Source organism: Cupressus sempervirens, chromosome 11 (assembly GCF_028749045.1).
Source record: "Cupressus sempervirens isolate cs-2001-9-10 chromosome 11, ASM2874904v1, whole genome shotgun sequence".
NCBI lineage: Eukaryota > Viridiplantae > Streptophyta > Pinopsida > Cupressales > Cupressaceae > Cupressus > Cupressus sempervirens.
Genome location: NC_143128.1, coordinates 399799676 through 399821384, shown reverse-complemented (window position 1 = coordinate 399821384; position 21709 = coordinate 399799676). Strand labels below are relative to the sequence as shown.

The following is a 21709-nucleotide window of genomic DNA, read 5'->3' as shown; positions in this document are numbered from 1 at the left end:
ACAACAGGTCCTGGTTAGGCACTCAAAGGGTTACTATATTGGGACTGACTTGGAGAGTAGTTGCTTGGCATCAAGTAGCCCAAGCTAGTATCATGTGGCATCAACTCCCCAACGGAAGGCACACGCACTATGTCCTTGGACTAACACTGGGTGCTCACATCATTTCAATTATCTTAATTTATTACCCAATAAATTTATTTAGTTATCACTTGTTAGAACTTCACGCCAACCCTCTGGGCAATGGTCACCAGGTTGTGAGATAGAAGCCCCCTCTATGCTACCCTACCCTACCCATACTCATGCAATGATGAGCGCTCGTAGGCATGCATATTCCCAACTTAGCCCCAATGATCATAATTCCATTGAGATACAAATGGGAGATCGGGCCTTACAAGTCACCCAAAAAATGCATGCGCACATGCTCGTGTGTGGCGCACCACCATCACAAAGATCATAACATAGGAATTAGATGAGACACAAGTAAAATAACACTCAACTGAATATAAGTTCGGGAGGACGGATGCGACATGCATCCCAATGCAACATAAAAGTGCAACAATGGTCTGACTAACATCCTACAGATAATCCAAGTCCACGACCAACATCATGCCAAGAAAACTTGAGAAAAATAGGCGGCACACAAATTGAGGTAAAAACCTCAAAACTCAAAAACATTGAAAATAAAACCCATTTGGTCTTAGGCACAAAAGCCACAAAGATCCGATAAAAATCAAGTTTGGACACTTTATTAAAAAACGACCAGTACAATATTACAAAACCCCAAACCCTCATCCCAGAAATCGGGAAAATGTTCATACCCGACCAAATGTGTAGAACCAACAGTCAGAAATGGAGGGGAACACTAGTTATCAGCCTCCTAACATACATTTACTAGAAACGAAAACAGGAACGGAGCTGAAACATAAAAACGGGAGAGCCCTACCTCGCAGCCAAAAGGGCTAAAACGGGAATCAGCCAAATAAAATAAATATCCTGCGGAAGTTGTCGAAAGTCACGGCAAAGCAAGGTCTCCCCGAGCTAGATCCAATGAGACCAATCTCGTGAAGATCCCACACTCGTAGCTCTCACAATGAACAGAAACGCAATCCTCCAAAAGAGGATTTTGGAAAAAGCTCTGAAATTTGTAATAAGTATTGTCTTTGGATACTTATTCACTTTTCAAGTGAATAATCGAGTAGGGTAAATAACTAGGAAACCTAGTTAGATCCCGAATCAACTCAAACTAAAATAGGCTATTCCAAGTAATTGAAAATCATCTATGGCAAAGTTGCCAAAAATTAAAATCAATAGGAATAAAGCCCGAAAACCCAAAATCACAGAAACTCCTTAACAACCTTGGTGACAATGCGAACCTCTAAATGCATAGACACATTCACAAGTCTAGTCACATAATGCAAATGAGTTCATATTTATTAAATCACCGGAAGGTTTAATTGAACAATTAATTAAGATACATCGACCATACAGGGAGGACATTGGTAAAACATGAATGGCTGGATCACTTATTCTATGTGCCACTGCCGGGGATACAATTCCTACACACTAAAACACATGATCAAGTGCAATTGCATATAATAACATAGCCGAAGCAATAAATGCATTAAATAACCTAAGTTAACTATTTATTTAATTATACCGAAATAATCCATTTACATTACTCATGTTCGCATAAAGCATCACTAAGCAAGAATGAAGTGAATTACAATAGCATCTAATCCAACATATAGCAAAATTAGAGATACGTTCAAGTACCGGATAACCAGATAGCATCATAAAACATATTGTCATCTCAAAATGGCATCATCATGCAAACATGATCAATTGAACAACATAGTAATCTAACATCTATGATACTGAAATCAAAGTATGACATCTGACCCTTAGGTTATCTCAAATGTAAACATAACATGAGTAACATGTATTTGTCAGATCAAAATAAAACAAGATACAGACTGCAAACACGAGAGGCACTACAGTATTTCTGTTCCCTCCAAACTAAGGGATTAGTTCTGAAAGAAAATAAATAAAAAAATCTGTCACCTCATTTGTTTACTGCCTGTGTAAGGAATGCTGAGAGCTGCCAAAACAAAACTCAGCATTTTTACCATATTTACTGTTATAAATCTGCTAGTTGGGAGTTGTCTTACACAAACAATGCATCCTGCACCTTTATTGTCATGACTGGCTTACTGGAAACATTTTAGATCTGAATTTTCTTTTTGGGAGGATTAGTATAGAATGAGTGCCAACTATTTGACGAATTGCCCTACTGCTGTAGGTTGTAGGCGGGAAAATAGTCAAAAGAATCTGTGCAAATACGGGGTTATTTTTGAAATAAAAACTTCTAACATTCTTACCTTCACCATTCAAGATGAAGTAAGTATTCTACAATATATATATATATATATATCTTAAACCTAGGCACACTACAGTTGGAGACTTGCTTAAATTCAAGGACACTTTATCAAAATCTGAAATGTTTGGAGAAAAGAACAGCGTGTTGTCTTCATGATAAACTAATCTAGTACTTGTATGTTTTACAATCTGAAATTTCTAAACCTCCAATTAATCTAGAATGGCTTAGTTCTTGTACAAAAGGGTAGCTTTAGACTTGTGGCTTTCACATTTTTGTTACAGCAGTTTTTAAAATAATTTTACTTAAAAATAAAATGCCCTTACCAGTTTATCCAATTGAAACCAGTTTATGCCACAAATGCCTTGAACATAAACAATGGGCTTGTCTTAAAATGTTGAATACTTAATTGTGCAGAAACTACATAGAGTATAGCCCAGGTATTAAACAAGAGAGGGCTGTCTAATTTGAAACTTATAGTCAGTGTCTGATACTATCTAGTTTTGAAATAGAGTGGTACTCTCAAGAAAGATAATAGAGGAATGCAAACTGTTTGACATGATGTCTTACTGTTATAAATGGTTAGCTGGAAGCTATAAGAAAAATATTGTGCACTACTACAACATATTTATGGGCTGTAAGTTATTTCAAAGGAATCTGTGCACTATATACCTCCATTGTAATGAATCAATTTGCTGGAAATTGTCTTATGACAGTCCCGTTTAATTCTGGAAAAGTTCTGAAAATGATAGCTGTTATTAATTTTCATGAAAAGATTATGTTGATAGGATAACAATCAACTTGCTAACTTGAAGTTCTAGCTATTTTATTTATAAATTTCATTCTAGATATGCTTTGGGCTTATACTCTATCTGTAGGCTGTATAAAAGTATAGAACTGATTTTTATTAATACTTCATCAGTTATTTTAAACTTGTATACAGAAAACAAGTTCTGGGTATAACATCCTATATAGGAATTTGAATTAAAACCTCAATACCTTTCTGTTTAGAATCTCTTAGGAAAGAACAGAACACAGGTTTGTTTGTCTTTAATAACATTTGGACCTAGAACACTGCTTTGTTTCAGTCATTAATAATATTCTGATCTATAACCTTTTGACACTGAAATAGATGAATTTAGTTTGCTAAGAGTTAAATCTGTGGCTAAAAAATAAATATGCTGTATCACCTCCAGCTTAACAAAAGCTTTCAGTTGATAAACTTTGGATATCTAATCACTAAAACCATGTTGATCTGTTAGAACAAGCTTTGGAAATGATAATGGAGAGGAGTGGGGCATGTGCACATGGGCAAACTCTTCACACAGCTTAGTTATGTTTTCAGGATAAACTTACATAATTTAACTATATTTTCAGAATAAATTTTAAATGGGGTTAGGATAGATGCTATGGGTTACCACCTAATTCACCTGAGTGGGTGTGTGGCAGTAAAGAGATGCTTGGAAAGGAATCAAGCCCAAATGGGGTGGCTTCATAGTAGTTACATCAAACTTAGTACAAACAGAACTACATATTGGTAGCGAGTGTGTGTTCCATTTGTGTCTTGATCTCGTGGATGCGGGTATGTAGGCAGCCTAGAAGGTGAAGGATACTTCCACAACACAGATACCTTGGACATAGATTTTGTGGTTACTTACCCATCATTAAGTTATAAATTTTTAAACTAATAAAAAGCTTGAAAATAAAATTAAGGATTCTCATGAAGGTACCTATACCTGGCTGGATGCCCGAAATCCGAGAGGGGCTATAGGACTTGGGAAACTCTCAGTAGTCTTGCATTTGGCTGATATTCCGAAATCCAAGGAAGGGTGCAAATCTATTGGTAATGATAATAAACCTTGCAAAGAACCTTGGCTCAGTCTTGGGCAGACTGTGTAATTTCTTGCAAGCTACCTTGGACCCGGATTGGCCTCAAAGGGTGAAAGACTTTGATCAGAGCATTGTCTATTCTTGTCCCCTATAATAACCCATCTCGGTAGGATGTAGGTACGGATTCCAGGTCACTTACTTGTTACCGTACCTTGTATTGGTAGAGGTATGACCAAAGATGGCCACTTAAAACACTTGAGTACCTATCCTGGTGAGATAGAGCATTGGTTTGATAGACTGACTAGTTGACCCTAGACAGAAGAGCCCAGATTGGCTAATTAATATTAAGTCCTATGTGGACAACATGAAAGATGGAAATCTCCTGAGCAATCTAGTAAAAAAAAAATGCCTTGTAAATTGTGCTTATGAGATGGGATAACTTCTAAATTTCTTGTATTTTATTTCAAGGACAGGATGGTCCTTACAAGAGTTTCCTAGTGGCTCAGCCACCTAAGATGTGTGCTTGGAAGAAAAAGAATGCCAATGTCAAGATCAAATCCTTACTTTATACTTGGTGTAGTTTTATAATGAAATTGTTATTTTATATGATTGCTGCACAATGCCTCCACAAATTGGCACCTAACATGAAAACACTCGTGACACAATGGTGGTTGTGCCCATGCAGAATTGTGTTTATATTTAATCCATTTCAACTGCTCATGGCAAAATATGAAAACACTTATCAGTTTATCCTTTGCCTTATCAACCTAAAAAATGGATGCTACTGCCCAGGCGCTTCACTTGATCCCTTGCCACTTTTAGGCATGGTTTTATACCGGATCTGTAACCTTTAAATAGTTTCCAACTTCGCTTATTTTTCTCCTTTTATTGGCCAGTGGAATTTGTCAATGTATCTGCCATGATCTAAGATTCTTGGGTAGAACATTTAGATGGCATTCCTGACTTAAGATGACACTTGGACTTAGGCATTTTATCCTCCTTCCTAGGGTGCAGTTTGTTCCACTTATTGACACTCTTTTACACATTTCCATGCTGGCTCTTCCACTGTCAAATGGCAGCACACTCATATCATTGAACACTTGCACCTTGGGCAGAGTTCCATCACTGCTTTGCAGTTTCTTTTAGCTTAAGCCTGAAATGACCCTGACAGGTTATTGCTTCTTAAACACCAAAATACTAAACTTCAAGGGTTTGACATTTCGTCAAACAGTTAGCAAGCAAAGTCGCTCAAAACCAGTAATACTATGAAGTTTGTTAGGCAAGGGAGTGTCTCAAATAATACAGCAATTAGAATAGATATAACCAAGCAGTAGACAATAATGCCAATGATGTTCAGGAAAGAATCAATGTTTCCATAAACCAATAATCAAACAATGAACCCGGATCGTATAGGAATAAAAAGAAACCTGAGATTACTGGTCTCTATGGAATGTGCCGATTCTGAACTAGTCTCTTATACCCGGTAGAGTCTGATGCTTTAATTCATGCTACTTCCATTATCTTTGTCGCCACAGCACATTAAGAATTCAATGGAGTCCGACCATATTCCCTAACATGAATTTCTACCGGCTCCCAAACTGAATTCGCCTGTATCAGGGAAGTGAATCGCATGTAAATGGAACCAAATTCTACTGTCCACCCTCGATGTGGATCCCAGAATTGTAACCGAGCCGCGGTTCAATCGAGAGGCTTCAAACGCTATGACTGGTGCATGAGCTCGGAGTTGTTCTGGATGATTTCTCCAAACTTGCTGCGTAACCCATGTTATTATGGTTGGAACCAAAGTTAGATCTGTTGTAGATGATTACTATCGCAACCTGTGATGACGCACCCAGACTGTATCTCGTGCCCTGCTTCCAAACTTTCGCCAAGCGATGATGTCGGCACTGATCATGGACTCTGCGGTTCATATATGATAATCTTGCTGTTAACGGCACCTAAATTGGTGAATTTATTCCCGCCATCGGCTTGAAGATGACTGTAATACGTCTGCCCTTCACTATTGGGCCCGAATTCGAACCGATATTGATTTCGATGTAGGTGCCCTCACTGCCCAGATGCCTCTGCAGCTGCGCCTGTACCGTGGATCTGCTGGTTCCGCAAGTGTCTTAGGTGCCCTTATGAATGATGACAGTAATCACCATATGCATGAAACCCGTAATCAAAGGTACTGGATTTCCTGGCTAGGTCGCAAAGGAGTATTCAAGACAGCAGTCGGGAAATTCAATGACGCATTCAGCCTTGCGTAGCAAACCCTCCACTTGGTGCGTAAATACCAGGCTGGGAAAATGATCTTTGATAATCTTCAAACTCTTCTTACAAATCTAAATCGATATCAATCTCTAGAAGCATTAAATCTGAACCACAGAAATTGGCCTTAAGCCACAGATAATTGCCTTGATGAAATGACTGAATGTCACCTCCAATCTGCAATAATTCAGATGATATTTCACACCCTCAAAATTGCGTACCGATTGAGAGTTATCGTTCTCAATGGCCAATTGTGACAATTGCAGAAACCCTAGGTTCTACAATGCACCTGTGATTGAATCACAATCTGAAACACAAAGAGAGATAATCAACTGCCTGATTCGAATGGAGCCCCGGGGTGCCTATTTATTCTTTTTTTTCTCCATCCTCTCCAGAGACTTCTAGAACATTTTTGATCTTATCCCTCAAGTGACTTTATTAAATATTTTTATAATCCAAGTCACTTTATTAAATATAAAGTTATCTTTTAATATCTATTTATTTAATTAAAATAATTAATTAGTCGTCTTTGGACAACCATTAATTAAATTAATTAAATCGAACTGTCACCAAAAATTGGGGACATGACAGTCCGCCCTTCCTGAAATTGCTTGTCCCCAAGCAATGGCTGAACCATGAACCAATCAGTCTGCCTGGATCCCAAATGTAAATCTGTGTATCATCCCAATCCGCATCATACTCCCGTGGAGAAATCATCAATACCAGTAACTGAGGAACTGTACTCAACATCCAAACAACTGACAACTCTGATGAAATCATCTGAAAACCAACTGTAGATGTCAGTAGAAGAAACCATTCTGCGGAACTCAAGCCAACTGAAACATCAACTCTATCAAAACTCAAGCCCCTGTCAAAAAGACACCTGCACCCAACTGCATTGTAGATATGACAACAGCCATAGGTACCTGAAACACTGCCATCAAATCCAATCTCTGAAAAACTGCTCCGGGCGTGTCGATGCTGCAGGCTGAGTAACTTGCAACTGCCAATTTTATTTTCAAAATATGGTGCCAATCTATCCCCTAATGGATGGTAAGAAACTGGAGCCAATCTACATCTGCGTGAAATAAAATTTTCTATCTCTGTGTCAAAAGAAAAATGATGAGCGTACCCTACCGTATAATGCCGGTAAGAACCTCCAAACTCTGCTGCTGGCTCATCATCACTGAACTGGGAATCAACAGATGGCTCCAATTTTAGGCTCCGAGTAGTTGTAGGCTGATTAGCATCCTGTGCACTCTGCTCAACAAACCCCTCCTCGAGATCCCTGTGAGGTAGCATAGTAGAAAGGACCCCTATAATCTTCTCAACCATTCTGCAAATAACACTAGTATCATGGATGAGAACACCTTCTGTCACTTTATGCGAGTCCAAATGAACACATGCACTATCTAGCAAATACTCCATGAACGGTTCAGTGCAGTAAAAATTATATGAGGAAACATCAATATACTTCCCTGCACACCACAACTGATCCTCCTGTGAAGGTGGCATACTCCACTGTACCACACTATCAGCTAACTGAGAAGAATCAATCTGGAAACTTGACTCTACCGGTATCCCGAACTCATTAAGACCAACTTCTTCCAAACCCTGAACATGTATGTCAGTCTCAACAATAAGCTCCTTAGTAGTAACTGCGGAAGTGTACTTACCATCATCCACCTCAGTAGTCAAATGAACTGGTGTTGGGGCCGGTTTTGACTGCAAATGCTCCAACTCCACGGTCACCTCCTTCAACTGAAACTGCGACTTCTGTAGATCTCGCTGTGTGTCCTCTAATGCCTCAGTAGTTGCTATGAGCTCTTGGGAAAGTTCACTCACCTCCTCTTCACGATCCAAGAGTGCCTCATATGCTGTACTCCCCCACTCAACCAAGTAATCACGGTCGGCTACCAATCGTAAATAATCCTGCTTCAAAATCCGGACAGCTTCACGCAAGGCATGAATCTCTGCCAAAGAAAAGTAACCACCGCTGGACTCATCTGTCATAGAAGTCCCCCAACCAGTAACCACCAACAACTGACGAGCAGTATCAAAATGCTCACAAGCGATAGCAATGTCTCGCTCACTAACTTTCAATTGGCTAATCACATGATGGTTCTGGCTATACCGTCTTCTATAAATTCCCTCTGACACATTGTCTAAAGGAGTATCTTCAAAGATACTGGTCTCTGGATTATTACCATCCATATTTTGCGAATCAACTTCAAAACTCATATCAACATCCAGAGTGTCAAAATCTGTAGTTCTGCTGTCAAACTCTTCTGTACCTAAAGAATCTGTCAAAGAAGCTGTGTCTTCAAAACTGTCCATTTCATCCTCCTGGATGTCATCAAGGCCAAAATGATCCTGGGACTCATCCGTACACACTGGCAAATATGAAAAATCTTCAACACCTTTCAGCAAGAATGGTCGACTGGAAATATGAACCAAACCCAACAACGGTGCATAAAAACTAATACCAACATCGGATGTTCTGCTGGCACAAGGAAAGACAACACCGTGTATTCTGCTAATCAAATCCATGATAGCACTCAAACAAACATTGCTACTATTAAGTGTTAAAGATCTCCAGTTAACTGAATCCCAAATGCTGCTGAAACATTCCCGAATCCATAAGCAAGAAACAACTGGTAACTCAAGCAAACTACTTACTTGAGTAATGTGACCGATACCAGCTAACTTCACATACCTGTCTGATATCGTCTTCTCATTATTAGCAACCACATATGAACAGCCTACTACAGAAAACTGAGTGTCAGACGTGCTAGATGAAATTAAGCTTAACTCCATGCCATGCTCATTCCCATGTCTTTCCCAGTCCTGTAAAGCCAAAGTTTCTCGAGTGTCCTCAAGCTCGCGAGAAAGCTTGACAACCTCCTCCTCCTTCCTCCTCAAGGCATCTGAATAGTCTTTGGCAAGGCTTAGAAGATGGTCACGATCTGATAGAAGATGTAAATAGCTCAACTTCGTCGTCCCCATCCCTTCACCAATTGCGTGTAAGTCACAGCAAGAAGAATTTGCCTGAACTCCCTTATGTCTTCCTTGTAACTGAATCATCTGGATGTATTCTTCTAACATCTCCCGCATCCTGTCATGATGAGATAAAGAAGCCACAATACTATCTTTGCTTACCTTCAGCTGGCTGGACAAATCTTGTGAAGTACTGCCAATTTCATCCTCATGTGACGAAGCATCTAACTGAGCCTGGTATTCTCTGTCAGCAAAATCATAAATGCTCGATGTCTGCTCATTTCCACCAGGTATCTCATTATCATGAACAATGACATCTTCATCATCATCTGAACTCACTTCGCTGTAATCATTGCTTGTCGGAACCAAACTACCTTGAGTACATGAGACATCACCTTCGGGAAACTCGTATTCAACTATCTCAACTTGAGTGTCAAGTTGACAGTTACTATCCATCAGCGTAATATCCTTCACCACTTCTTCCTGTGACCGAACTGAAACCTCTGACCGGTTGCACACTTGTTTCTCGAACTCCTCATTAAGGTTCCTAGTAGCATCTCTCATTGTATCAGTCAACGCTTTGTGAGAAGATTTGTCAAAACGAAATTCAGTTGATTTATTCACCTTAGCTGGGACGGACAGCCTGTCAAGCATACGGTGGTGTTTAACCAACAGTTCAGACATGTTATGTTTGATTTTTCTGAGCTCATCCTGAATGCCTGAATAGTCCTCCTTTCCACAATTCCGACTCTGAATACTGCGTCTATTACTTGTCCGAGATTGTGTCTTTGGAGACTTTGTGCTGTACCTGTCCATCTTGGTTGAAGTAGAGTGCTGATCACTCATGTAATTCGGTTCTCACCCCACAGGATGGCAAGAAAACCGCTCTGATACCACTGAAATGACCCTGACAGGTTATTGCTTCTTAAACACCAAAATACTAAACTTCAAGGGTTTGACATTGCGTCAAACAGTTAGCAAGCAAAGTCGCTCAAAACCAGTAATACTATGAAGTTTGTTAGGCAAGGGAGTGTCTCAAATAATACAACAATTAGAATAGATATAACCAAGCAGTAGACAATAATGCCAATGATGTTCAGGAAAGAATCAATGTTTCCATAAACCAATAATCAAACAATGAACCCGGATCGTATAGGAATAAAAAGAAACCTGAGATTACTGGCCTCTATGGAATGTGCCGATTCTGAACTAGTCTCTTATACCCGGTAGAGTCTGATGCTTTAATTCATGCTACTTCCATTATCTTTGTCGCCACAGCACATTAAGAATTCAATGGAGTCCGACCATATTCCCTAACATGAATTTCTACCGGCTCCCAAACTGAATTCGCCTGTATCAGGGAAGTGAATCGCATGTAAATGGAACCAAATTCTACTGTCCACCCTCGATGTGGATCCCAGAATTGTAACTGAGCCGCGGTTCAATCGAGAGGCTTCAAACGCTATGACTGGTGCATGAGCTCGGAGTTGTTCCAGATGATTTCTCCAAACTTGCTGCGTAACCCATGTTATTATGGTTGGAACCAAAGTTAGATCTGTTGTAGATGATTACTATCGCAACCTGTGATGACGCACCCAGACTGTATCTCGTGCCCTGCTTCCAAACTTTCGCCAAGCGATGATGCCGGCACTGATCATGGACTCTGCGGTTCATATATGATAATCTTGCTGTTAACGGCACCTAAATTGGTGAATTTATTCCCGCCATCGGCTTGAAGATGACTGTAATACGTCTGCCCTTCACTATTGGGCCCGAATTCGAACCGATATTGATTTCGATGTAGGTGCCCTCACTGCCCAGATGCCTCTGCAGCTGCGCCTGTACCGTGGATTTGCTGGTTCCGCAGGTGTCTTAGGTGCCCTTATGAATGATGACAGTAATCACCATATGCATGAAACCCGTAATCAAAGGTACTGGATTTCCTGGCTAGGTCGCAAAGGAGTATTCAAGACAGCAGTCGGGAAATTCAATGACGCATTCAGCCTTGCGTAGCAAACCCTCCACTTGGTGCGTAAATACCAGGCTGGGAAAATGATCTTTGATAATCTTCAAACTCTTCTTACAAATCTAAATCGATATCAGTCTCTAGAAGCATTAAATCTGAACCACAGAAATTGGCCTTAAGCCACAGATAATTGCCCTGATGAAATGACTGAATGTCACCTCCAATCTGCAATAATTCAGATGATATTTCACACCCTCAAAATTGCGTACCGATTGAGAGTTATCGTTCTCAATGGCCAATTGTGACAATTGCAGAAACCCTAGGTTCTACAATGCACCTATGATTGAATCACAATCTGAAACACAAAGAGAGATAATCAACTGCCTGATTCGAATGGAGCCCCAGGGTGCCTATTTATTCTTTTTTTTCTCCATCCTCTCCAGAGACTTCTAGAACATTTTTGATCTTATCCCTCAAGTGACTTTATTAAATATTTTTATAATCCAAGTCACTTTATTAAATATAAAGTTATCTTTTAATATCTATTTATTTAATTAAAATAATTAATTAGTCGTCTTTGGACAACCATTAATTAAATTAATTAAATCGAACTGTCACCAAAAATTGGGGACATGACAAAGCCTTGGCATGGATTGTTCATGACATAGCCATACAATATATGCGTCATCACCTAATCTGTTTCTCTAGCACACCTTTATATGCTGTTTGCCATCAATTATGGGCAAGGGCTTTAGAGTGCATTTGCCATGTTTCAAGTTCAAGGTGCACTTTTATCAGCACCCTTCTGATTTACCTCTTCTTGAATGATGACTAAACGTACTCTTTATACTTCTTACCATTCTTACATGCTGCTGATCATTTCTTCATTCTCTGATCGATCCTTGACGTCATCATTGTTTACTCCTTATGGGGTTGAAGATGATCATCTAACCCTGCAAAATCCATGAGTTGAAACACTAGGAAACAATAACGTTTGCAAACCAATTGGAGAACAACAAATTGAATTGGAATTGATGTAAATGCAAGGAATAACCAACAATGAATTGACAAAGAGCCATAAACACTAAATTTTGTAGGAGTATCAACACAAAGAATAATTTTGAGTGTAAGATTCAAATTCTAATAGAAGAATGCCCACAAGGTAATATACAAAATATTGTAGACATAAAAATCTCAATTTTGGCTACATCTGCACTATGTGAGTATATGTTAGAACCAACACATTATATCTCAACCTTCTGATAAGTTGAATCTTTTAAATCCATTCTTCCTCCCTTATTCCACTAGAGTTTTCCTTGATCTGTTGGATCTTTTTGATCTGTTACACTCCACTTATTTCCCTTTGTTCTTAGCTACACATTTCTTGCTTGGCTCTAAAAGCCACATTCTTCACTGCTGCCTGGGACTTCCATTGTTCTAGAAACCCATATCAAGCTCATATGATATTTTTATTAATTTGAATTATATATTTTTCTATCACTGGGAATTACTTAAAGAGGAAAGAACAATCACAGCTGCACATGAGCTTTGTCTAAAACTTTTCAATATGCGTCTAGTGTAGTAGAAATGATTTTAAGATATGTTCACTATTTAAACTAAAACATAGATAGTGACTGGATATTATTTTATGGCAGGGAAAAGCTCAGGGACTTCTTTCTGGTGCTCAGTCCCTTGCAAGCTTAATTTCTCCAATAGTAATGGGTCCACTTACAGGTATTTTTAATATGATCTTTCAGAAGGGTAGCATCGCAAGGTGATCTTAGAGTGTATTTACTTTTAGTAAGTAATAATGTCTTTGTTTTGCTATTTTCTAAGTGCTTCCCATAAAAATAATATATTTGAATTTGATGTAAATATTTTTTTTTTCATGTGTAGTGTGTCATACTAACAAGAAATAGATAATGCAAAAAATTCACAAGTTTAAGATTTCCATTTTTGTTCATGTGAGTTTGAATGATGTGTGATGGTTCTAAGGGAAAACCCTCAACAAAATATGGATTGAAATTCTTTAAAAATTAATCTAGTAAAAGTGAAAAATGAAAAAAAATTACAACTAAATAGCAAGAAGCACACCCTTTTTATATATGGGTACTTGTGTGTGGAAACTAGATGTTAAGAGTCAAGACACATTCTACAGCAATTGTTATGTATTACATACATACCCCATCATTGTTTACTACAAAAAAGTCATGGGAATCTTCTCTATATCTTCTTTTCTCTCCTTGTTTTGTTCATTTATTAGATTTTTTCCTCACTTGGGATTTCCTCTTTACCTTGAATTTATTTGTAAGAGACGTTGGGGCTTTCCGATCCTTGGTACCCTTGAGATCCTATCAAGCCGTAGGTCCCACTTGAATCCTAGATCTGAGTTCTCTTATCTTAAATCTTGGTTGTTGACTTTTGTAGGTTACTTTGAAGACAGGTCATACTTGGAACCTAGAATTTGTTCCAAGTTCCAATTTCTTCTTGATCATTGACCCCTAGCAGCTCACCCCATGTAGTGTCCGCAGCTTGAGTGCTGATAGACTGGAAGGTTCTGTCACCTCTCTGAAGTCTCTGTCACTATTCAATGACAAGCCAATGAAGGAACGAAGGTGAAAGGTGGTCAATGGACGGTCTATGAGAGATGTGTTGTACCAAGGGAATCAAAGTTTAGCCTGATCAATAGAGCAATATCTCCCTCTATTGACTGTGGCAAGGGATGACCGTACGATGGATGAGTCAAAGTTCTGACAGCAAGAACAAGTCTATGTATGAGAAAACTGAAATGTCTACATAGTGTGACGTGGAGGGTGTGCGATATGAAGTGGATGGTTGTGTTGGTTCTTAAAATTGTTGGTTGAAAACCTACAAGCCTTGTTTGCTTGATGCTGGGAAAATGAACACAATTTTGGTCAACGAAGAAGGCTGAAAAACACTTACTCAACCTTCACCCTTCAGGCTGTACAAGACCTAGGTGGTTGTATCTTATATCTCAGCTTGTATAGAGGAGAAAAATCATCAATGTAGACTTAAAACTGATACACCTTCACCCTTCAGGCTGTGCAAGACCTAGGTGGTTGCACCTTATATCTTAAGTTGTATAGAGGAGAAAAATCACCAATGCATACTTAAAACTGATACTCTTGAGTAGGCAAGTTTTTACTCAAGGAGAAATCAGAAAGTAAATAATAGAGGATGAATAAAAATATATAAAATAGATTCATGCAATCCTTGTGGATAGAATTTCACTAGTCTATAGCCATACATATCAACTTTAGATGAACATACAAAGATCAATCCCTTAACCCATTGGGCAATTGAGTCAATCTCCCACATATCTTTATCAACAAAGAACCTCAAGAGACAGTGTGCACCCCATCAACCATTGGAGAAAAAAGATGTAGTTACAATCCCTAGTCTAAATGTTTTTAACTCCAATTGAAAGAGACCAATTAGACAGATACTATAACCCACTATGAAAATATCTAATAAATCAAGTTCATGTATTACTCTCATCCATCAGAACAATAGCATAATCCAAAGGGACAATAAAGGGTATGAGGGATAAAACCATATGCCATTGAAAAGAGAATGCATCATCATATTAACTTTATTCAAAAGGAAATACAACAGAGCAGTTTCATTTCATATCCAACAAGTAATTGCACAAACCAAGAATTACTTCATAGTGTATCTTGCATTAAAGAGTACTTCAAAAATCATCTCTTATATTGTTTTTAGAAAATGTAACTTCTTAAATAGGGGTTTTGGTACCTTTTCTTATAAAATGAAAAGGTGCACAAATTTTCAAACTCCATAAATATAACTAACTATTAGTTAAAGCATAAACAAGGAAATAATGCCAATCATCTTCTACTTCATCAGCGTCCACAACTTCTTCATTGATTTCCTTGGGAACTTTGCGATACTAATCAATCTATATCTCAATTTGGGCGTGAGTTGGCCATACAAACTTTGATATTATTGGAGCAAATGCTTGAAAGTCCACCCACCTTTATACAAATTATATTTTCCATCAGCATTTTAGTTTGAGATAAGAGAGGGTCTTTACATTTTTAATATATTTAATTTTATCATTAACATTGGTCTTCACCTAAAATAGTAGTTGCCAAAACAAGTGGCTTGCTAATATTTTACTTGAACAAAACAAATGTCTTTTATTGAATTCTACCCTATATACAGGACTTACCAATTGTTGTTTGGAATATAAAGCATTGTAATTTTGGAATATGATTTGACAAGTTTTCTCAAAAATTGAACTACCCTTACAAAACTCCTTGCCTAAATCACAATGAATGTCTTGGATCACTTCAAAATGATTTCCACTTCTGATAATTTCCTAATAGTAGCTACATTGTTGTTTGATAAATTTTAATCTCAATTGCTTCGTAGACTTACCTAATATTTGATCTCAAACTTAGCCAGCCGTAATCAAGTAATGCAAGTACAGGACAAGTACTCAATACCTCTTTCAGCTTATCAAAAGTGAGTTGCGCCTTTTCATTCCACTAGAAAGAACCCTTCCTTGTCAGATCCATTAAGGATGCACTGAGCTGAGAGAATCCTTTAACGAACCTCCAGTAATAACTGCACAGTCCGAAAAATCCTCACAATTCCATGAGTGATTTTGGGAGAAGCCAATCAAGGATAGCTTGAATCTTCTCCTGATGAACTTGAACTCCATATTTACTGACAACATGCCTTAGGTACAATATTTTTGTCATACCGAATTCACACTTGAATCGCTTGGCAAACAAGGACGGATCCTTCATGATCCTTAGGACTTCATCCAGATGCTTCAGGTGCTCTTCCCATGTCCTGCTATAAATAAGAATATCATCAAAAATACCCGTAAGTACTTACGCAATTGTTTGTTGAAGATGCGATTCATGCTAATTGAAATGTAGCAAGTGCATACGTTAATCCGAACGGCATGACCAGGAACTCATAATGCCCCTAGTGACAACAAAAGGTCATCCTTTCCATGTGTTCTTCCTTTATACGGATTTGTTGGTATCCAAAACAAAGATCTATTTTCGAAAAATAGACTGCACCATGTCATTCATCCAGCAACTCATCTATCCTTGGAATGGGATATCTATTTTTTATTGTTTTTATTCAATGCACAATAGTCCACATACATGTGCATCGTCTCGTCCTTTTTGACCAGTACAATTGATGATGCAAAAGGGCTAGAACTGGGATGGATCCATCCTTTCTCCAGCAGTTCCTGAATCATAATTTATATCTCATCTTTGAATTTCTTGGGATGGTTGTAGGGTGTGGTTATGACCGGCTTGGCTCCTGCTTCCAACTCGATAGTGTGTTCAAACCCTCGATGAGGTGGTATGTTATTTATCGTACTGGAGTAAAGAAATTAATGCATACAGGCAATAGATAAGAACAACAGAACTCCTTGTATTATTGGCATATGCCAATTACATTATGCTTGTCCTCAGATGATTACAATGATTACCCAGAGGGTGTATATATACATCCCGAGGAACCTTCCTGAAGGGACCCGTCGGCTGATACACAATTTTACTGATGACATCATCTCCCCCAAAAAGAAAAGTCGTCTCCGAACGACAATACAACAAAACTCAAAATAAGAAATACCACAAGTACATCAATACATAAATACTAAACCGCAAAATGGGTCCCTGGCATGGTGGTCCGCGCTCTCAAATCATTCAGCTTCGCCCGCAGCTTGTAGACTTGTTCTTTGCTAACCTTCAACTCGGCCTTCGCTTCCATCTGAAGCTCCAGAGCTAACTGCATCATCTCTCCAACTTCTCCTAGTTCTTTCTCCTTTTCTGCTATCGCTTGCTCCTTCTCTACTGCCAACCGCTCCTTCTCTGCTACCAACCGACTCTGTCTGACTAACAGGGCTTCCCTCTTTGATTCCCAGACTGCCTCTCTAAAGCTAACCTAGCCGCTGACTCCTCCCAAGCTCTCTCAGCCACTCCCTGTTTGGTCCCAGCAGGTCTGCACATGGCTCACATACCAGGGTTTGGACAGACATGACAGCACCCCAGCAGGCAGTTACAGTAGCAGCACCGTACTGGGGTAAAGAAATTAATGCATATAGGCAATAGATAAGAACATCAGAACTCCTCATATTATTCGCATATGCCAATTACATTATGCTTCTCTTCAGATGATTACAATGATTACCCAGAGGGTGTATATATACATCTCGAGGAACCTTCCCAAAGGAGTCTGTCGGCTACTTGACAATTACCGAAGGGCCCTTCGGCTACATAAAAAGAACCTTCCCGAAGGGACCTATCAGTTGATACACAATTTTACCGACGACAGTATGCCAAGAGGAATGTCTATAAAAGCTCCATCATGATCACTCAATATTTTGGAGATCATCATCCTAGGGAGGTGTTTGTTGCCCTTTTATAGGTTCTAACGAGACAACACAATGCACAACCCAAGCAACGTCATCATGTCGAAAAATTGCCTCCATCTGAGGTGTAGAAACTTCCTTCGAACACTCATTTGCCATTCCGCGGAGGACAACCTTCTTTCCATCGACAAAAAAAGTGAAGTCCATCCATTTGAAGCTCTGAGTGTATTCATCAAGTGTCTCCATCCATTGTGTGCCCAGAATATCCTCCATATCATCAAGGTCCACTATGAAGAAATCCTCGGTCACTATATGATTTGCCATTGTGATACTTAGCTGAGAAACAAGGTGTGTGCATGGTAGAAGAGTTCCTTCGGAAAACTTAACTTGAAATCTGTAATGACCCCAAGTGCAGAGGGTAGAGATGATAGGCTTGATGGCTGTATAGATTGTCTAGGGTGGGGGCCGTACAGATTGACATAGGAATTTCCGTACAGAAGTTATGTTCTTGTTGTACAGTGGAAGAAAGCATAAATGTGTATGGTTCAGAGGGTCGTATGGTGATCAAATGGGGTTGTGCGATGGTCAAGGATGACCATATGATGGTCTATGCTAGGCGTGTGGTGGAGATGGAGGGAATGGCGTATGGTGGATAGATGGAATATGGAAGGGAAGTGCGGAGGTGTGGGTGGAGGGTGAGAATGAAGACTGTACGAGCAATGAGGAAGTAGTACAAGAATGTCCGGAAGCTGCATGGTTCGGTATCTGAGCCCAACTGTGAATGCAATCTTGTTCATACATAAACACAATAAATTTAGATGAAATCCAAACACAATAATAGAGACTTGAATACAAATAAATCCTTCAATAAATATATGCTGAAAGATGATGCTTTGATTTGTCAGGTTTGAGTGAAGTGTTATAAGCGATGGAATAGGGTGAGGGTTAAATCTCAAGGAAATCGGATAACCTGAATAGGGAAGGTCTTTCACTTCCAAAATGGCGAACAACAAAGAACTCCAACAGGAATATGTAGTACAGAGAAAATAATCCATATTGTATACCTAAAACTACCTACAAGCCATGCTTAAATACTCATCAAGGAAAGCTTCCTGAGGGTGTAAAAAGATAGCCAACGACAACACAAACTACAGAAACAAAACAAAAATGGGTCCGAGATATATTAAATCAATCGGCCCATTAACAATAGTTTGATTAATAATCTATTTTATGACGGGGATATTACAGTCCTCCCGTCCCAAAATTTTCTTGTCCTCAAGCAAATGCAATGCCAGATGCTATAGAATGTGCTCACCTTCCTAGGTTGCGTCATCCAGCGGCAAGTGTTCCCAACGTACCAAATATTCCTTCACCGTTCGGTTTCGCAGGGTCTTCTCACGTACTTCAATAATCTCTGTTTGTTCCAATATGAGCTTTCCTTCTTCATTGAGCAATGGAAGGTCTGTAGCTACCGTGGCATTCTGTCCCATAGCTTTCTTCAGGTAGGAAATGTGAAAAATGTTATGAATATGGCTCCCCTTTGGAAGTTCCAACTCGTAGGCAACTTCACCAATGCGGTGCACTATACGATAAGGGTCATAAAATCGTGGCTTCAATTTTTCTTTTCCCTTTTCTTTCAATGAGGATTGTCGGTATGGCTGGAGCCTGAGGTAGACCAAGTCTCCTACTCTGGAACTACTCTTTATTCGGTGTCTATTGGCATCCATCTTTTGTTGATTCCGTGCTCGTTGTAAGTTTTCCTTAAGGTATCTTAGGATGTCTTGTCCCTCCTGAAGCTAGTCCCTCACCCTTGGTGCGCGACTGTCTCCCAAAACTACGTCGATGAAGGAGACGGGTTCGTACCCATATAGAGCTTTGAATGGTGCCCTCTCGATGGACATGTGGTATGTAGTATTGTAACAATATTCCCTTAGGTGTATCCATTTGACCCACGCCCGTTGTTGTGCCGAAACATAGTTCCGAAGGTAACTTTCGCGCCACTTGTTCACAATCTCCGTTTATTCGACTGTCTGAGGGTGGTAACTAGTACTTGGTGACAATTATATCCCTGCCTAATGAAACAGTTCTGTCTGGAAGATATTGATGAATCACCTATCCTGATCATTGACAATGTTTTGGGTTAACTTGTACAAACAAAAGACATCTCTAAATAACAGATCGACGATTGGTGCGACTTGAAAATCTGAGGGGATGGCGAAAAAATGTGCATACTTTGTCAATCTGTCAACCACCATGAAGATGCAATCCTTTCCATTCACCTTGGTAAGTCCATTTATGAAATCCATCGAGATACTTTCCCACTTATGTTCTGGAATTAGCAGAGGTTGCAGTAACCCGACAAATAGAGTATGTTCGGATTTGTTCTGCTGGCAGACCGCACACTCTCTTACATATTGCTATACGTTGCCTTTAAGTCCTTTCCATTAAAAACCTCTCCCTAAGACGTTTGTAGCGTTTTGAGGAAGCCCGGGTGTCCTGCCAAGGGAGAGTCGTGTACCTCCTTCAAGATTTTCTGCTTCAATTTGGATTCCGACACTAAAAATATCCGATTCTTATAGTAAATGATGTCACCCGCCACTTTGTACCAATCATCTTGGGTGTTGCCATCTATTAGCTCACAGGAAAATGTGTTTTTGGAATATTCTACCAACAAATGTGCTTTCCAATCAGCTGAAATATGGGTTAATAAACAGATGGCGGGTTTGCTGAACAAAGCATTTGCAACCACATTGTGCTTTCCTTTAACATATTCAATGTGAAAATCAAAAGTCTGAACCTTGCTTACCCATTTTTGTTGCCTCTCGTTCAAGTCCTGCTGCTCTAGAAAATATCTTAAACTATTGTGATTCATATGAACGACAAACTTGGCACCTACCAGATATTGCCGAAACTTGGTTAGTGCATGTACGATGGCCAACATCTCTTTGTCATAGATGGAATATAAGCATTCTGTTTGGGTAAGCTTCCTACTCTCATAGGCTATGGGGTGTCTATCTTGCATCAATACTGTGCCAATGCCTTCTTCGGATGCATCACACTCTGTAATGAATGGTAGAGTGAAATCAGGTAAAGCTAGCACAAGACAAGTGCTCAATGCTTCCTTCAGCTTATCAAAAGTGAGTTGTGCCTTTTCATTCCACTGGAAGGACCCCTTTCTTGTCAGATTTGTTAGTGGTGCGCTGAGCTGAGAGAACCCCTTTACAAACCTTTGGTAATAACTACATAGTCCAAAAAATCCTCATAGTACTAAGTGATTTTGGGAGAGGCCAATCAAGGATAGCCTGAATCTTCTTATGATGAACTTGAATGCCATATTTACTGACATGTCCTAGGTGCAATATCTCTGTAATATTGAATTCACACTTAGATTGCTTGGCGAACAAAGACTGATCCTTCATGATCCTTAGGACTTCATCCAGATGCTTCAAGTGCTCTTCCCATGTCTTGCTATGAATAATAATGTCATCAAAAAATACGAATGAGTACTTAAGCAATTGTTTGTTGAAGATGCGATTCATGCATGATTGGAATCTAGTAGGTGCATTCACTAATCCAACAGGCATGACCAAGAACTCATAATGCCCATAGTGACAACGAAAAGCTGTCTTTTCCACGTCTTCCTCCCTTATGTGGATCTTATGGTATCTAAAACAAAGATCTATTTTTGAAAAATACACCGTGCCATGTAATTCATCCAACAACTCATCTATCTCTGAAATGGGATATCTATTCTTTATTTTTTTTTGTTCAACGCACAATAGTCCACACACATGCGCATCGTCCCATCCTTATTTTTGATCAATATCACTAATGACACGAAAGGGCTAGAATTGGGATGGATCCATCCTTTCTCTAGTAGTTCTTGAAT

The 21709-nt window shown here is 39.2% G+C and overlaps 1 protein-coding gene across 1 annotated transcript in view; it reads left to right on the top strand.

The window, feature by feature from the left end:
• Positions 1-21709, top strand: part of LOC149529867 (uncharacterized) — a 354140-nt gene that overhangs the window by 264701 nt on the left and 67730 nt on the right. Inside the window, exon 12 of the mRNA XM_089809266.1 lies at positions 13094-13172. Coding sequence (XP_089665392.1) covers positions 13094-13172 — 79 coding nt within the window. The remainder of the gene's footprint in view (positions 1-13093; positions 13173-21709) is intronic.